This window comes from Acomys russatus, chromosome 22 (assembly GCF_903995435.1).
Source record: "Acomys russatus chromosome 22, mAcoRus1.1, whole genome shotgun sequence".
Taxonomy (NCBI): Eukaryota; Metazoa; Chordata; class Mammalia; order Rodentia; family Muridae; genus Acomys; species Acomys russatus.
Window position 1 is genome coordinate 39,911,616 of NC_067158.1, and position 16,852 is coordinate 39,928,467.

At 41.2% G+C, this 16,852-nt stretch overlaps 1 protein-coding gene across 1 annotated transcript in view; it reads right to left on the reverse strand.

Moving 5' to 3' along the window:
• Window positions 1-15,829, reverse strand: part of Kcnip4 (potassium voltage-gated channel interacting protein 4) — a 1,056,025-nt gene extending 1,040,196 nt beyond the window's left edge. Inside the window, exon 1 of the mRNA XM_051165118.1 lies at window positions 15,634-15,829. Within this exon, the coding sequence (XP_051021075.1) occupies window positions 15,634-15,694 (61 nt within the window). The 5' untranslated portion in view covers window positions 15,695-15,829. The remainder of the gene's footprint in view (window positions 1-15,633) is intronic.
• Window positions 15,830-16,852: the final 1,023 nt, after the last annotated feature.

Consider the following 16,852-nt stretch of genomic DNA (forward strand, 5'->3'; position numbering starts at 1 on the left):
GCGTAATGAAGAGCAGTAGCAATAGCCTGAATTGTTGAGAGTCTCAGGGATCATCCTGGCCAACAATTGAAAGTGAGGTATTTACATCTGGCACTGGGACTTTGGTTTGACAAACTATGCCTTCTGTTGGAACCTTATGTCCCTATACAGTATAATGCCACTCAAATTCTTTCTACATAATGATATTTAGGAAGCTTATAAAATATTGGATTTCCATATGGTTTTGTGAAACATCTTTATACTTCGCTGTCCTTCCCTTCATCCCTCCTTTGTTTTTTCTTTCCATCCCCATCCCCACTTAAATATGCCTCCTCACTCTTAAATGGATCTCCAAACAAACCACATAGAACACTGCTGATTTTGATAGCAATCTACTCACTGTAGGTTCTAAACAACAGACCAAAGTCAAATTTCAGAGTTTAAATCAGACCAGAGGAAAGATAAATTAAAAAGAATATAACATGCCTGAGAAAGGAAAGATAAGGTGAGTTAGCCCCCCCCATAGGCAAGCTGCACAGAGCCATGGTCCATGGTTTGCTGCTTAGTAGGACCACAGGTTTCACCTTTTGCTAAGCATATGAACAATGGGTACATAATGCTATGGCTTTTGGTTATCCAGTTCTGCTTAATTCCTCTGATCCCTTCTCATCACCCATAAAACAAAGTCCAACCAATAACCAAACTCAAACTCATAGCTGTGTACACTGTCTCCCTCTGCAGAATCATCTTTTGTGTTCTCTGTCTTTCCCCCTTCTTTCTTTTTCTTCTCTCTTCAAGTACATTCTTTGCTTTGGCCTCATTTATCTCTAAGCATAATTCAGTCTTTAACTCCATTTCTCCTTCTCCTAAGAGTTATTTTCTGATCCTGACACTACAGTAGTTTTTCCTCAATGTATGTCTGCTCCTTTGTATATGTTTCCATGTACATTTGCTGAAATCACACTTGCATTCATCTGTATGGTTAAAATTCTACTTCCTAGCTGGTGGTTAGTGAGAAGAGAAGGTGCTTGCACCTCCAAAGCATCTAACACAATTAATTTATGACAAATGTTAAACAAATAAGTGTTGGGGATGAAGTTTAATGAATATGCCTGAAGCCAAGAGAGGGGAAGGGTTTGTATCTGAGGTTTCTCGGTGCTTTCTCATTGCATTTCACAGCAATCATCAAATAGTATTTGCATCTATTTTATTAATATATTTAAAGTCACTTTGCTATCCACTTGTTAACAAATGTTTGTGTGTCCCTATGGGTCTTATAAGTGTGCACAATCTCTTTACTTTGGGTTTCTAGATAGATACCAAGAAATTAATTAAAACTGTATTCATTAAAGAATAGCATTAAAAGAGTGCATGACAAATTCTGGCATAAAGGTGGATGGTCAGATATCATTACATACACTGATGTTCTATATTCTCAACTGGTTAGTCTCATCAAGTCTGGGCAAAGTGTCTATAAAGGGCTGTGTAGAGAAGTAGATGCTAGATCAAGCAGTGAAAGAGAGGAAGGACGGCAGCTATGTAAACAGAGTGCTCTAGATCAGGGTCACTGCCTTGCAGAGAATGAGAATACAGAGAACTTCCTTCAGAAATTCACCTGAACACTGTGCTGCCCATGTCCAGACATCCTGGCATGAGCTCGCTCAGCTTGTCCTGTCCATCAGTGTTTCAGCTCAAGTTCAAGGAGGCCAGGAAGGTTACTTTCCCTGAATTCAACCCTTCGAAAGTTAACAGTTCCTTTCATAGTCACAAAGTTGGGCATCAGATCTCACTCTTCCTCTCCAAGGTAATTTGGACTTGGCTTTTATTTGAGATCTTTGCCACAGGAAGCTTATAAGATAATTTCCCTTTGCCGCCCTAGGCTAGCCACCTGAATGAATAGAAAGTGTTAAGTAAGTCTGAGAAACCCAACTCAGGCCTCCCTTGCACAGCAGGTGAGTTCAGCCTGGAGACTCTCCCTCCACTCTTCTGGGATATGTCCAAGAACAAGAGTGGGAAAATGAAGAGAGCAGAGTACTTACTGTGCAGCCAGCATGTCTTTCATGCTATTACTTTAGTCAAGATCCCTGCTTTTCCAGTCACTAAGTATGTGACAGTGGGCGAGAAGCGTAAGTTTTTGAGCTTTATTTATAAAGAATATTTAAAATCACCTTGGCAGTGACAAGGTAAAGATACCAGATTATCTTCCTAAACTCTCCCATAATAAAGTAGAACTTGACGTTATTAACTCAATACACATATGCACATATAAATATAGGTGTGACTGTGTGCACACACTCTCTCTGGGAGGGGTTAGCATCCTCCCATAATCATAGGCCTTCATGTACACATCCATGTTGGAGAGGAAATCAGCCCAGGAGGACATTTTTGACACTCCTGCCCCTCACTCTTTTCAGTCTGCTATCTCACTCATTCAAACATTAATGGGTCATAAATGCCCAACCATGATGTTGAAGAAATTTGACACTCATTTCTTTCCATAACTCCCATTCCCATTGAAACAGTGCAAAGTCTTGATAATCTTCCCACCTTGAAGATTTCCATTCTTCATGCTTTATACCAGGATAGGAGGATCCTTGTTGATGTCCAAATCCTAGCTCATAGTCCACATCCTGTATAATATTGTCCCTAGAAAGTCACCCTTCTGCACTGGAAGACATCTCTTCAAGAGAGCAAGCATCTCCTCCTTCCAGCTCTGTCGCTCCCAATCTTGCTATTCCTGACCTCTCTCCACATAATAAAATACATTTTACTAATTCCAAATGATTGCAGAAATAAATTCTACAACATTCTTACTTCTCATATGTAACTATTTGTGTCACACTAGGCCAAGTGCTTTACATACATTAGTCCAGTCAGGCCCCGTCCACCCTGGTAACATAGGTTCACTGTATTGAGTTATAATTCTGCACATATCCGAATCCCTTTTGACAAAAAATATAGTAGAAAATATATTAAAAATCTTTTGAGATACATTATATGTCTCATGTGTATAGTATATAGACATATGAATAGATTTCTTCTTTTAAGGGTATATAAAGTATCTGAAGCAAAGGACAGAAAGTATAAGAGGATAGAGAGATGCAGAGTGAATAGTTGTATTAGAAGAAGTCATCAGAGAAGTAACGCTTTATGTAATGAAGACCCAATTGAAGTCAGCAAGAAGCTCAGTAGAGGATATGGGGCAAGAATGTTCCAATTACACACAAAGAAATTAAACTCAATCGGCCTTGTGGTTCACCAAAGTCACAGTCACAGCCAGGGTATCTGAACCCCAGTTCTGACTCCAGAATCTATACTTAGCCACCACATGTCTTCCCTCAGTCCTGCAACAGCTTGGAGTATTAGCCAGCTCTGGATTTTTTTTTTAGTTAATTAATTTATCCAGATTATATCTTAATTGTTATCCCCTCATTTGTATCCTCCCATTCCTCCCTCCCTCCCTCTTTGACCCTATTCCCCTCACCTAGGTCTGTAACAGAAGGGGACCTCCTCCCCACTATATGGTCACAGCCTATCAAGTCTCATCCTGGTAGCCTGTTTATCCTTTCTCTGAGTTTTTCTCCCCACCATGGGGAAGTGGTCAAATATGGGACACCAGAGTTTATGTCACAGTCAGTCCCCACTCTCCACACAACTGTGGAGAATGTCCTGTCCATTGGCTAGATATGACTAGGGGTTCAATGTTTACTGCATGTATTGTCCTTGGTTGGTACAGTAGTTTGAGTACATGCCCCTGGGTCCAGATCCACCCGTCATCAAGCTCTGGATTTTTAAACTCCTATATTCCTGTCAATACACAGACATAAGCCTTCTGTGTCGGGCACTGGCTTCCTTGATACCTACTCAGTCTCCTTCCAAACTCTGAAGTACTCCTGGTTTTCACATCTAGCTCAAACCCTTATTCTTCAGAATTCTAACACTAATTTCTATGTGATATCCAATCCCATGACTACAATCCAAATTACCTCCCTATAACTGCTTCTCTAATCTGGGAACCCGGTTTAGGTTAGTGCTCAGGATTTGTGGGTCTTGATTATGTTTCATTTATTTCTTTTTTCCTATTGTTCAGCACAGTGTTGAGTGCATACAAATTTTGAGTTTCTCTGAAAATAGATTAAACGTGAATTCCATATTTCCAACTGTCTTTGGGGGTTTGACATGAATATTTCCCTGTTGTGGTTAATTTCACAGTATGGCCTAATAATGTTAATTATCAGGCCTATAATTATTATCACAGTGGTATTTTCTAACCTGCTAGCAATCAATTAAGACATAAACACCTGTTATTTTTTAAAATAGCCTTAGTTGACCTGAGGCAGGGAAGATATTAATCCCCTAGACTACTCCCCATATTGGGGCAGTTATACCCCAATCCCATACCACCTGCTTCTAATAATTTCTATTGAGATACCTCCCATCCATGATTCCAAATACTTGCTAATTATCATCATCTGAGCCAAACCTCCATCCATGCCGTAAATGTATTTCCTCCTTCTCCTCCCTATGGCATGGCGTTCTTTTCCCTGCTCTTCCTCTCTGGTCTCCCCTTCCTCAGATTCTGCCTATCAAAGCCACGCTTATCTCATTTGCCCTATTCAGGTGTGATGGCCTTTTATTGGTCAAACAGGAAGTTCCTTAGACAAGGTTACATAGCAACCTTTGGGTACAGAGATGGCAGTCAGCAATCAGCATCAAAGTATATCAGACCAACCTCCAACATTTCCCTGTATCTCAAAAATCAATATTTGTAAATATGAACACATTTTTCCTTTGAAATCATTCCTTCTCCCATGGCTCTGTTGCTCATAATGCCACAATGTGTCTCCAGCTCCCTATCTTGTCCTCCAGGCAACCTTCTTTTCCATCCCCACTGCCTCTACCCCAGTTCTGTCTTTTGTTTCTCTGGCCTAGACTAATGCAACAGTCACCTAATGACATCATTATCAAGAATGCATCCTACCCAGCTATGCAAAATTAATGTTCTACATTCTGTCACTTTGTGAAATTCAACTGGCTCCCTTCTGTCTACAGAATAAAATCTCCATCTATTGTTACAGCCCAAAGAGCTCCATGCCTACTGGCATCTCCTCCACTTTGATGTTCTACAAGTCCATAAATTTTGTAGATCTAATAAGCCTTGTTTTCTTACAAATAAACCTTTTTCTGTATTTTTCCCCTGACTTAGTGAAGCCAGAAATCTAGATGCTTTGTCTCCAGGTCTTCCTTCATCATTGATCCCTTTAGCAATCTATCAATTGACACCCACAAATCCTATTGATCTCACATTCTGTTTATCTCATGCGTACTCTTTATTCTTCCACCCTTGAGCAATGACCTAGTATGCCTTTCAGATTACCCACCTGCATTTACTGTCAGAGGAGACTTCCTTGCCTGCTGTTTCACCCTAACCCTGTTCCCATCCATTTGCCGCATGGCTGCAGTTATGTTGGTGGTGTGGAAATAGGATTATCTTGATTGAAATTCACCATAGTTCCTCAGCCCCTTCATGCATGGACTCCTGTAACTTCTCATATCACTATTCCATTTAATTCCAACCCTTTTCTGAACCACGGAGAGCCCACAGCTCCTGATTGCATAGCCCTGGTCTCTTGGCTCAACCTTAGACCTACAACTACTACTACCCAAAATATCTCTTATTCCATCCGCCCTCTTACCCAGATAATGTAAGCATTCTACCTCAGGTGTGTTTCTAATCTAGGTGTCTTTCTTTGACACTGTCTGACTCAGAGATTTCTCCAAAGTGTTCTGTACAGTGGAGCTATCACAGGGCTATCTGTGGTCCAGATTCTAACACATATGCCTATTTCTAAAAGTGAGTTTAAGGTTCCGAGAGGATTTTTTTTATTTCTGCATACATGTACTGTAAATGACACTTGACAAAAGAATTCCAGTATGTTTCATGGAAAAAATACTGACGTATTTGGGTATGCGGTGCTATTATTTAGTGTATAGGTTAATGCTAATCCTCTGTGTAAGGTCTGCATAGTGCTATGTGTGACTCTGTGAAGCCAGTATTACATAGTAATAAATGTTGTGATTATAATCCTGTTGTTTGCTTCCTCAGGGTGACATTTTACAAAAGCTATTGATAAGACAATAGATAATGGCATCCTTCAGAGAAGAAAGGCAATGGTGTCCTAGGATGATATTTAACCCCTGACTTTGAAGATGAGGTAAACTACCATGCTTTCTGTAATTAATACATAATGCAAGCAAAGTGCAGTTTAGGAGTACACCAGGAAGAAGTGACTTAAAACTTTAATTTTATCGTAAGCAACAACATTACCTTTCTCTATTCACAAATATTTATTAGTACAGGGTCTTCCATCCAACACATGATGAATAAGTGTGTTTTAAATGAATGATGGTTGAATAGCATTTCAACAATATTTCCAAAACTACGAGAAAAATAAATCAATGGACGTTAAAGTCAAAAAAATAAATAAATAAATAAAACCTGTCCCTGTTGGGCTCTATAATTCCACTTTGATGATATTCATGAAGAACCACTATCTCTTGCTTACAGATTCAGGAATAGATGGAGCTTTGCTTAAATTTGTAGTATTTCTAACAATTAATTTCCACAGTTCAATATGCTCACTGCCGTGATTGTAGACTCTTTTCATTGTTAGTGTTTACTCAGAGAGATAAACAGTGACTACAAAAGTATATGTTTTTGAACGACTAATTTTCATTTGGAAACAACATTTCCTGCTTTAACTTAACTAGGAGAGTTTATGTGGATTAGGGACACGTTCCGACCTACACTTACGTCAGCAGCACTAGTAGCCACTCTCTCCCAGCTTCAAAGGTAGAGAGGTTGCCCTTTTAAAACCCACCTTACTGCCTGCCTTCATGGCAATTGCAATTTATTTTCTACCTCCTGTGTGGAAGACTTCCTCATTTCATATCTCTGAATATTGATGAATTTGGTTGTGTTCATTTTTTTCCCACTTTCCCAGTCAGTGCTTGGCTCTGAACTCTCCTTATTGTATAGTTGCCTTCCAACATTTCCCTCTCAACAGCCATCAAATGGGGAAAATGCACCTGTACTTCAGAGATGAAAAACAACCATAAGAGCAAAGTTACAAACAGTTACAGCCTCTTACAGAGTACAGCTACACAGTGCGGTGCAGCTAGAAGAACCCAGGCTCAAATTACAGGGAGTTTGCGGAGATGAATGAAGAGGAGCGAGTGGTTTTGGAATTCTTATAAGAGATGGTTGATTTTCACAGGCACTTGCAGAACTTGATAAGGCATAATAGTGTTCTAATGATAAATGATTGATTCTACAAAATTAGTTTTAAAATTTAGGGATGCTCTATTCAATTTAGAAATCCCTGTGCTAGTTTCAAATGCCTCTGCTGTTGCTAGGACATTATTTACACTGGCAATAAGAGAAATGAGCATTCTCAATTCCTTTATCACTTTCTACAAACAGAAGTTATTACTCATTGCTTACTCTCCAAGCTCCCAGGTCATATTTGCTTTATGAAGAAAGTATGTATCTCCACATACTCCCTGCACTTTAAGAGATTTAAAAAAATTAAATGGCATGCTGTTTGAATGTAATTAAGTTGTAGACAAAAATACTATATTTGAAAGACTAGATAGAGGTGAGACTAAACCAGAAGCAGAACAAGCATGGACTTTTGAGACCAATTTTTGTGCCTTAACTCGACAAGTCTCCAAAGGAGGAAAAAAGCCAAGCGGACTATCTCTGTGTGTTTCCATATGTACAAGAACAGCATCCTACCCACAGGAAGTCATCTCACTGTTTAACACTTTGTTCTTAACTCCATCATGGGAATGGGTCTTTTAAAAGATGAGTGATTCTTCATTTCTTCCCCTATGCCAGTGTGATCTGAATACCCAGGGCATATCCAGTAACTATCTTCTGTATAAACAGTAGACTATTGGAAGGCAGAATCTCTTTTATAAGCCTAACATCAGGTAGCTTCCTTGTAAACATTTGAGAAATGAATCTTATTTTATCATCATGAGATGTCTATAAGGTCCTACTACATATCACCTTCATCACTGCATACTGAAAAAAAAAATGAAGGGTGGCATTACACACAATGTCTACTTTATCTGATATCAGCTTTTTAAATGAAATCAAATGTTCTCTAAGCCATAGAATAGTGCTCTCCAAACTGAACTCACTTGTTCTTCAGACAATATCTGAAAGAGTTATCTTAAGGATGTCCGTCGGTCAGTGCTACCTTGTTGTGTTGGTTAAGTTGCATGTAGATATGAGACAAAGAAGACCAGAGCATCACTTTGACCAAAAAGAGAATAAATGGGAGTACGGTGACAGGTCTGACTTAGGGGTCACCATGATGTTAGGAAGTTGTTTGTTCAACATATTTCTGGAGCACTTGCCAGATACACACCGTGGAGAAAGATTCAGGGTAAAACTGTCCTGGAGTAATTTCTCATGCTATCCAAGTGAAAACTCATTCGGACACAAAATTTTAAAGCCCAAAATAAAATCTGCAAAAGAAGCACTTCCATTCTGCATTGTTGATAAGTGTAATATCTGAATTGCTATATTCACACAATTTTAGCATAAAACTCATAAAGTCACTTGACAGGCATGTATTCTTTTATGGAAAAATGATTTGGGACATTATTATGGACATCTTGACATGTATAACACCATTAAAAATTGGGGGATATTACTGGGGCACTTTGGAGTGTATAACACAGTCATGTCTGCGTATTATACTACAAAGAAAACATAGTGGGGATAGTCTGTAAACTCTAGATATTATTGCATCACTCAGCTTCTATTTTGAATCCCATCTGGACTTCAATAATACCATTCTTAAATAAACTGCATCACTCAAAGCTATTTCAGACTATTAACACACATTGACATCTGAAGATAAATGTCATCTTTCCTCCCAAGTCATTGTTTAAAAACCTATAAAAATGCCAGTTCTAATTCCCTAAAGACTTATTCACTGTTCATGAACAGATGGCACCTAAATACAAGAGGGGACATTTCCTTAAGCCAATTCAAATTTGAGGTAACCAAAAAGTTACAAACTATTGAAATGTTTTGACTGCTCACTTTTACCTACATAAACAATTGGAGGGGAATAAATGACTTCTCAAATGTTTGTAATAGTCCCCAAAAGTATTTAAAGTGGCAGTATGTTCTCATGAGCTAGATATTCAACTTATCTAGCCGTGTTCACTCAGGAATAAATATCAGCCTTCAACTTGGGCATCACGGCCAAGAGAGCACAATGTGGATAATTCTATATTTGTGTTCCTGATCAAATGTCGCTTTACAGTGGCAAAACGTGTAGGGAACTGTGGTGTATAAATGCGGACTTTGTACTTACTCAGCTCCCTAATACCATTTCTTCCTTTGGGTTCAGATCAGCCATGGAAAAGAGGTTCGGCAAGAAGGGGGATAGCCACAGCCCACTGGGGTAAAGGACTGAACTTCACCTCTTTCCAGCCCTCACTCCTGGCACAGCCTGACTCTCCCTTGTGAATGCTCATATGAAAGAAACAGAAGCAAAGAAATAGACATGTGTACACTGAATGACACCCCGGTGGTTTGATTTTTCCATTCCTTTCTATGGCTACTGCTACAATGGGAGGCTTACTAGCTTAATAACAAAGATAACAATACTGATAACAGGCATGGTAATGCAAGTGCATACACAATGTATTGTGACATATTGGAAAAGGACAAGCCACATTTCGGAGTGAATATTTAACTAAGTTTGCACTGTCAGTAATTTTGGAGGCCTGGGCAGGGAATAGACATGGTAGTAACTATCACTGGGAATCCACTGGATGACTAACCTTGGAAATGACAGATCTGGAAGCTATTACGGATGAGGGAGAATCACAGTTATGATATACAAAGACAACTCTGACCATTGCTAAAAACAGAGAAGTCCTACTCAAGCCTTCTCCACAATCTACACTCTGCTAACAATGAGGCCACAGGTGTGCAGAGAAGACAGATCTTCATGCTGAATTTCCAAACTCAGGGACATTATCCCCTGAATAGAGTGGACAGAAAAACCAAAGAGTGGCACTTCCTAAAGAGGGCTTAACGAGCAACTGAATATAAATCAAATTCAAGTTCTTTCATAGGTCTACCATGGGACAACATGATTTAAATTCAATAAATGTCCTTTAGGCATTTTCTAGTTTGTGAGGCAATGTGTAAATATTAACTAGAAGGATAAACATGAGTAAAACTTGTGTTGGGTATATGCTAATGAGGGGCTACAATTTTATAGCTGCAAATGATGTGAAATGCCAAGTTTATTTTGCTTTGTTCAGATTCACATCAAAATAAGAAGAAAGTTACATAAGCAAAGCTAAAGAGCAATTCTTAGTTGGGGAGCAGGGACAAAACAGTGGAGTAGCAGGAGGAGGAGATCTGAGATGGGTCTGGATAGATGTGCCAACAGTCAATCACCCAGTCACATCAGGACAGGAAGTAAATCCTAAACAGTGGGGAAACACAAAGTATGTTTTGGAACTAAGGGGAAATCCAGTTCAGCTATATCAAAGCCCAGACTGGCAGAATGGGAGAAGATAATGTGGAGGTGGAAGACGGTCACCTTAACATGAGAGCCTTTTAAAACCAATTAAAATGACCATATCCTTCTTTCTAAAAGTAGAACCACAGGAAGGCACTAAAGTATTCCCTGGGAGAATAAGACTTAAATCAATTGTTAGGAAACATAGTTGACTTTAAGTGGGAGATGGTTGGGAAAGAGGAGTGAAGCATACTGTCCTGGAAATGTTTCTATGAACATAAAATTACTTGAAGAACCTGAGGTAAGAGACAGAAGTAAATAAACACTGGTAACTAATTCTAGATGGGACTGACTCAGACATGAACTCTGGTGCCCCCTATTTGACCACTTTCTCTTGGTGGAGAGACCTGGTCACACTCAGAGGAAGAGTAAGCAGGCTACCAGGAGGAGACCTGATAGGCTATGATTATGTGGTGGGGGAGGAGGTCCTCTTGTGTCACAGACCTAGGGGAGGGGAATAGGATAAAGGAGGGAGGGAGGGGGAATGGGAGGATACAAGTGAGGAGATAACAATTGAGATGTAATCTGAATAAATTATGTAAGTAAAAAAATTTTTAATTCTATATCAAGATGGACTTCTCATAGAGAATTCTCTGTTCCAACCATTCTTTCTTTTTCTTTTCTTTCTTTCTTTCTTTTTTTTTTTTATAAGCTATAACTGATTTTGGGTGGGGAAAGGTTCGAGACAAGGTTTCCTTGTGTAGCCCTGTTTGTCCTGGACTCATTTTTGTATACCAGACTGGCCTTGAACTCACAGAGATCCACCTGCCTCTGCCTCCCAAGCGCTGGGATTACAGGTGTGCTCCATGGTGCCCATCTTGCTCCAACCATTTTTAGTCTGTACATCTCAAATAACAGTGTCACCATTTGAACTTGTTTCTAAAAGACATAATACACTGTTTCTAGTGAACTTTTTGTTTTTACCTTAAAGTGCTAGTCAAACTTACTGATGAGTCTGAAATCTTCATAATAAGAGTGTCTGAGTAGCCTTTTAGAAGAGCATTGGGCTAGCTTGCACCGAGGAAACTTTCACACCATATTAGAAATTAAAATAGCAGTTTGCTCAACATGAGAGTACACAAAGGAAAAATAATTAAAACAGAACATGGTGAAAGTTGCATAGAATGTGCAATAGAAGAAAAGCAAAGGTCATAAAACGAGTTGCCAGGAATCTGAGAGGGAACAGAGTAACTCAGTTCCACAGGGAGCTATGGAGAAGAATGCAGTTATTATCTGTGGCTCATGCTAGTCCTCAAACTAGATGCCAGGAAATGCAGTGAGAACCAGGAGTCGGAGACTCGGACTCTCCATCAGCTAAGGTCCATTGGTGAGCAGATGAAGTACCACAGTGGATTCAGGACAATGTACCAGAAGACATTAGGACCTTTAACCAAATACCAAATGAGGCATTTTGAAAAATAAATAGGTGATTTGTGCTCAAGGGTGAATAAACATGTGGTAAAGCACTCATTTGAGCAACCTTAAGACATTTTTTAGGATAATAAGGCCTAGTGAGTGAACAGTACTGAACACTTCACCTCTCTTCCCCCCTAACACACACACACAAGAGCACACGCATGTGCGTGCACACATGCACATCAATCTGTTGTATGGTCCCTAAGGATGAAGAGATATTGGGTAAACAAGCCAATGTACTGTGAAATATTGAAAAGCAATATTATCCACATGTTATGAAAACCAGCAAGGATGAAGAAAACAAGATGACAAAAAATGAGTAAGAAAGATTGTGTATTGTCCAGAAATACATTTTCAGAACAAACCAACCACTATCTGCTCTAAAACGCTTCAGAAATCTTACACACATATTTTATCTTGCATAGTTCATTAATGTTCTAAACAGCTATGGCCTTATTTTATAAATGAGGGTGTACTCGATGACCAGTACAAAAAATACCATATAAGGGAAACAAATTGGCATCAATTTTTATTAAATATTCCCTTTCATCTGTGTGACATCAAGAAAGTAGAATGTATTATACAATGAAAGCTTTTCCAAGGTTCATAATAAGTTTCGCACTATTACTCATGGGAAATTGCTAACTTAACTTTTTTTGAACCTTAGGAAACACAAAACTTTAGCTGAAGCCACAGTAAGTCTAACAAATTATGACTCAAAATTCCAGCAATTTTTCACACTACTATTGAAACATGTATTCTTCCTCCCCATTTTACTGTAGATTACATCACATAACATCTGCCATCCCTAAGTTAGATGACACAAATTAAGGACACTGATGAATAATTTCATAGTGCTTTTTTCCTCTGACCTTCTTTCTGATTTAAATATATGATTGAATTTTCTCTCTCTCTCTCTCTCTCTCTCTCTCTCTCTCTCTCTCTCTCTCTCTCTCTCTCCACACACACACACACACACACACACACACACACACACTGTTAATAGGATTATGTTAGATTTTACAACAGGGCAAATGAAAAATATATTGGGACAAGCTCTGAGTATGACACAGAATCTGATGAGTGTCAGAGTAAGTCTACGTCTAGTATGTCCAACGCCATCAGTATTCTGTGATGTGTAGCATTCACTGTACCAACTGTGACAATCTGGGAGGTGATGCATATATGCACACTAAGTGCTTTTACATGTTGAAAGTATACAGGCTGAAAGCTAAAGCAATTCTCTGGCCACCATTTCTAAGTTTTCCCCACTGTTTTACACAACATGGGGGGGAGGGTCTTTCATCACATCTCCACAGAACATTTTTTCAGAGTTTTGCCTCCAAATGAAGTCATAATACACATATACACACACACATGAGTGAAAATGATTTCTCCAGTTCCCTTTTTCTTTCTCTCTTCCTCGCTTCCTCTAGCACATCACTCTGTTAATGCCTGCTTGGGTCATGGTACCCTTCTCTATTCCTAATGTCCACCTGCCTGTTTATTCAGGGTAAACCCATCATGTTCCACCCACTGCAGAGAGAACAAGTGGTTGCAGATACTGTTTTAAATCAAAGCCTGAAGCCTTTAAAATTGACAGTCATCCAGTTTTCCCCTGAGGACTACAAATATGAGCACAGATAAGCACAGTGCCAAATCATGTTTGGTCACCCCTGTATTACTTTTAAAACAGTAGCAACCAGAACAAAAGCAATGCTCTCAACTGTCATTTTTTTTTCTTCTTTCTTTAGTCTTATCATCACACATTAATTCCCTAAAAACTAAAGAAAAAAAAAGTGTTAAACTTTTCATCCTCATCTCAGGCAAGATGCAATCAGCATCTCTCTATTCTCCAAGAAATCATTACGACGTGCTGATGCTAGACATGATATGGCATTTTCTATTTTCTAATATTTTAGTTGTTTCCTATTCCTCGGGAATGATTTCATTTGTGTTTATCATTTACAGAAACTCTCCCCGCCACGGCACTGGGCAGAGAGTGGGTTTGTAAATACAATCCGCATCTGACTGACTGAGCCCAAGTAAAGAGCTATCCTTCCTGAGGAGGCAACTACTATAAGCCACCAACTCCAGAGACTGTGCCCCACAGCCTATCCCAGCTCTGGGTCCATACCACCCTCTTGAGCCCTGAGCACACAGTCTCTCCAGAGGTAGAGTGAGCCAATCTCCCCATTCACAGCAGAAGGAACATCAAAGACAGAAAGTCTATACACTCAACCCATAACCAGCCCCTTACACGTAAAGTGTCATTCTGACAAAACAACAACAGCAAAAGGAGAAATTTCACTCTCTAAAATATTACACATATCTCTCATGGACTATCCCAGGTATACTGGGTCATAAAAAGTGGGCAGATGCTACTCTGAGAGAACACCATCAGATGTAAAATTTGGGGTGTCAGTGGTAGTGCTCATGCTAGTGTCCATGAAGAACTAAGACTTTTTGAAATCTCACGCTCAGATGAGACAAGTACCCTCCTGGTTAACTATCTGAGGAAAAGTATTGGTGAGTGTCCATTTCTTACGCCATTCATTTCTGAGGGCTGGGCTCAATGTTCAGGTGATTCCATTTCTTCCCGTAATAAAGGAAATGTATTAGAAGTCTACGTTCTTACAACTTTATCTCCCTCAAGGCCACATTCTGACCCTCTAAGGCCAAGTGACAAGGTAGCTACGCGTGACACTTTAGCTTATATAAGCTTCCGCACTCACATTCTCCACAACCACCTTGCTCCTATTTAGGATCCTCTTTAAGGAAAAAAAAAAAAAAAAAAAAAAAAAAAAAAAAAAAAAAAAAAAAACCCTGTACACATCAAAGCCATCTAAAAACAAACTGATGTAACCCAAGATGTTCTGTGGGAGAACATCAAATCTGCCTTGGGTCCCGCTAAAGTCGGAGAATAGTTCCTAGCCTTACATGTTTCCCTGTGAGACACTTTCCTTGCACAGTGCCCAGTACCTTTCCACGGCTGAACTATAGAGAAAAATTATTTCCAAGTGTCACTGAGGACCATTTTTCTCCGAACACGCTAAACTGAAGGTATCAACAGAACAAGACAAGCGCGCCTGCAAAAAGGTTCTGACGTGGGCAACATCCAGTCGGTGTATCACCCAGGGTATCAAAATAGACTTCTAGTGAAGTGTTTGGGAGCATCAAGGAAGTGTGGAGGGGGTGGATCAACACCATTTTGGCTCATTTATCCCCAGGTGTTAGGGGAAGGAAGCGTGCCTGTGAATGGCATCTGGTAAAAAGCAAAACACAACCTCAGAAATGTTCAGGGAAGGCAAAAAGTACTCACGGGATCGCGGCGGACCCTGCCACCAGCGAGTTTCAAACACACTTCAAGCATTTTTTTTCCTTCACTCCCAGACCCTGCCATGCACCCCCACTCTTCAGCTCATCCATGTCCCCCTCCCACCTCCCTTCCTAGTCCCACCTGGGTCCTCACTTTCTCATGCAGCGGAGGCAGCAAGCGTCCCCCGCCCCCCCCCCCCCCCCCCGCCCAGGACCCCAGCGTGGAAGCGGCACCCGATCACAGAGAGGGAAGGACAGTGCCAGCGGGGCGTCCGCACGCGTGCCCAACGCTTCCTACCGCCTGTGGAGCTCGCCTCCTCCAGTTGAGCCGAGATGCTTTCCACCCTCCTCACGTTCATTTTTGGGGACGCTGGGTGCAGGAGCGACACTCTTAGAGTCCACTGGCCCACGGGAGTCTGGCGATAGGTCTAGCACCGGAGCGCACAGCTACTCTGTCCTGGGCGACCAAGGCGCTGAGAGCTGGAGGCGGCGGCGGCGGCTGGCAGGGCGCACGGAGCCGCTGCAGGTGCCGGCGGAGGCCGGCTGGGGGCGCCGGGGGTGCTGTGCGGAGCTGGGTGGCAGGGCTACGCGGGTGGTGGGGGCCAGGACACCCGCCGCTGAGAAGCCCAGGCGCTGTACCTCCAGACAGAACGAGGCGCTCCCCCCCGCCCCACGCTTGGCACCGCCTCTGCCACCTGCTGCCAAGTCACCAAAGGAGAAAGTGGAGGAGGCTGTAGCAGCGCCTCAGGTGACAGCAGATGCACCAGAAAAGAGACCTAAAGCGGCTTAACGCTAACCAAGGCACCTTTTGAGATTTTCCAGTGGATTATATGATGGTCCGTTGGAACCCCTTTTTGAATCACGTAGATCCTGGCTCTCTGCTGGCTCAAAACAAAGTCTTTGGCAAAGAAACATACTGTGGGGTTCCCAGCGGGTCAGACTGTGGCCTAGGTTCGAAGGACATCAGAAGGAAAAGGCAAGAAGATGCCCTTCTCAAGAACCAGGCATAATGCCAGCAACTCCTAGACAGGAAACTTCCCAAGCGCAACTCAGTCATAAGACTCGGAGAGAGGTTGGAGAAAATGACTTCTAGACACTGACTAGACAGGGCCAAGGTGACCACAGCACCTTATACGGAGCAGCTGAGCTGACTGGGAGACATTTGCCACAAGCTCCTTCTTCAAAGGGAGATTTCACTGGAGGTTGCTCATTGGAAGGCACAGCTGAGATCCCAGGGGAATTCATCACCCAGGGGCTGCTTGTCTTCCTAAGCAAACCAAGGCCAGCAATGGCTGAAAGGCAGAAACAACCCAATAAACCACTTGTGGCCATGGTTACTGTTGGAAAGAGAACTGAGCATTAAACACACAGGCTTCTCTGCCCCAAGGAGTGAAGTGTACGGTGCCTCTTTTGAAATGAAAGGTCAAGTTGACCAGTTCTGTGGGCCAGCAAAGCAAATTAACATTTGTTCGCACTCTCAGCTGCAAGGTCAATTGACCCTGCCAAGGTGGAAGCTG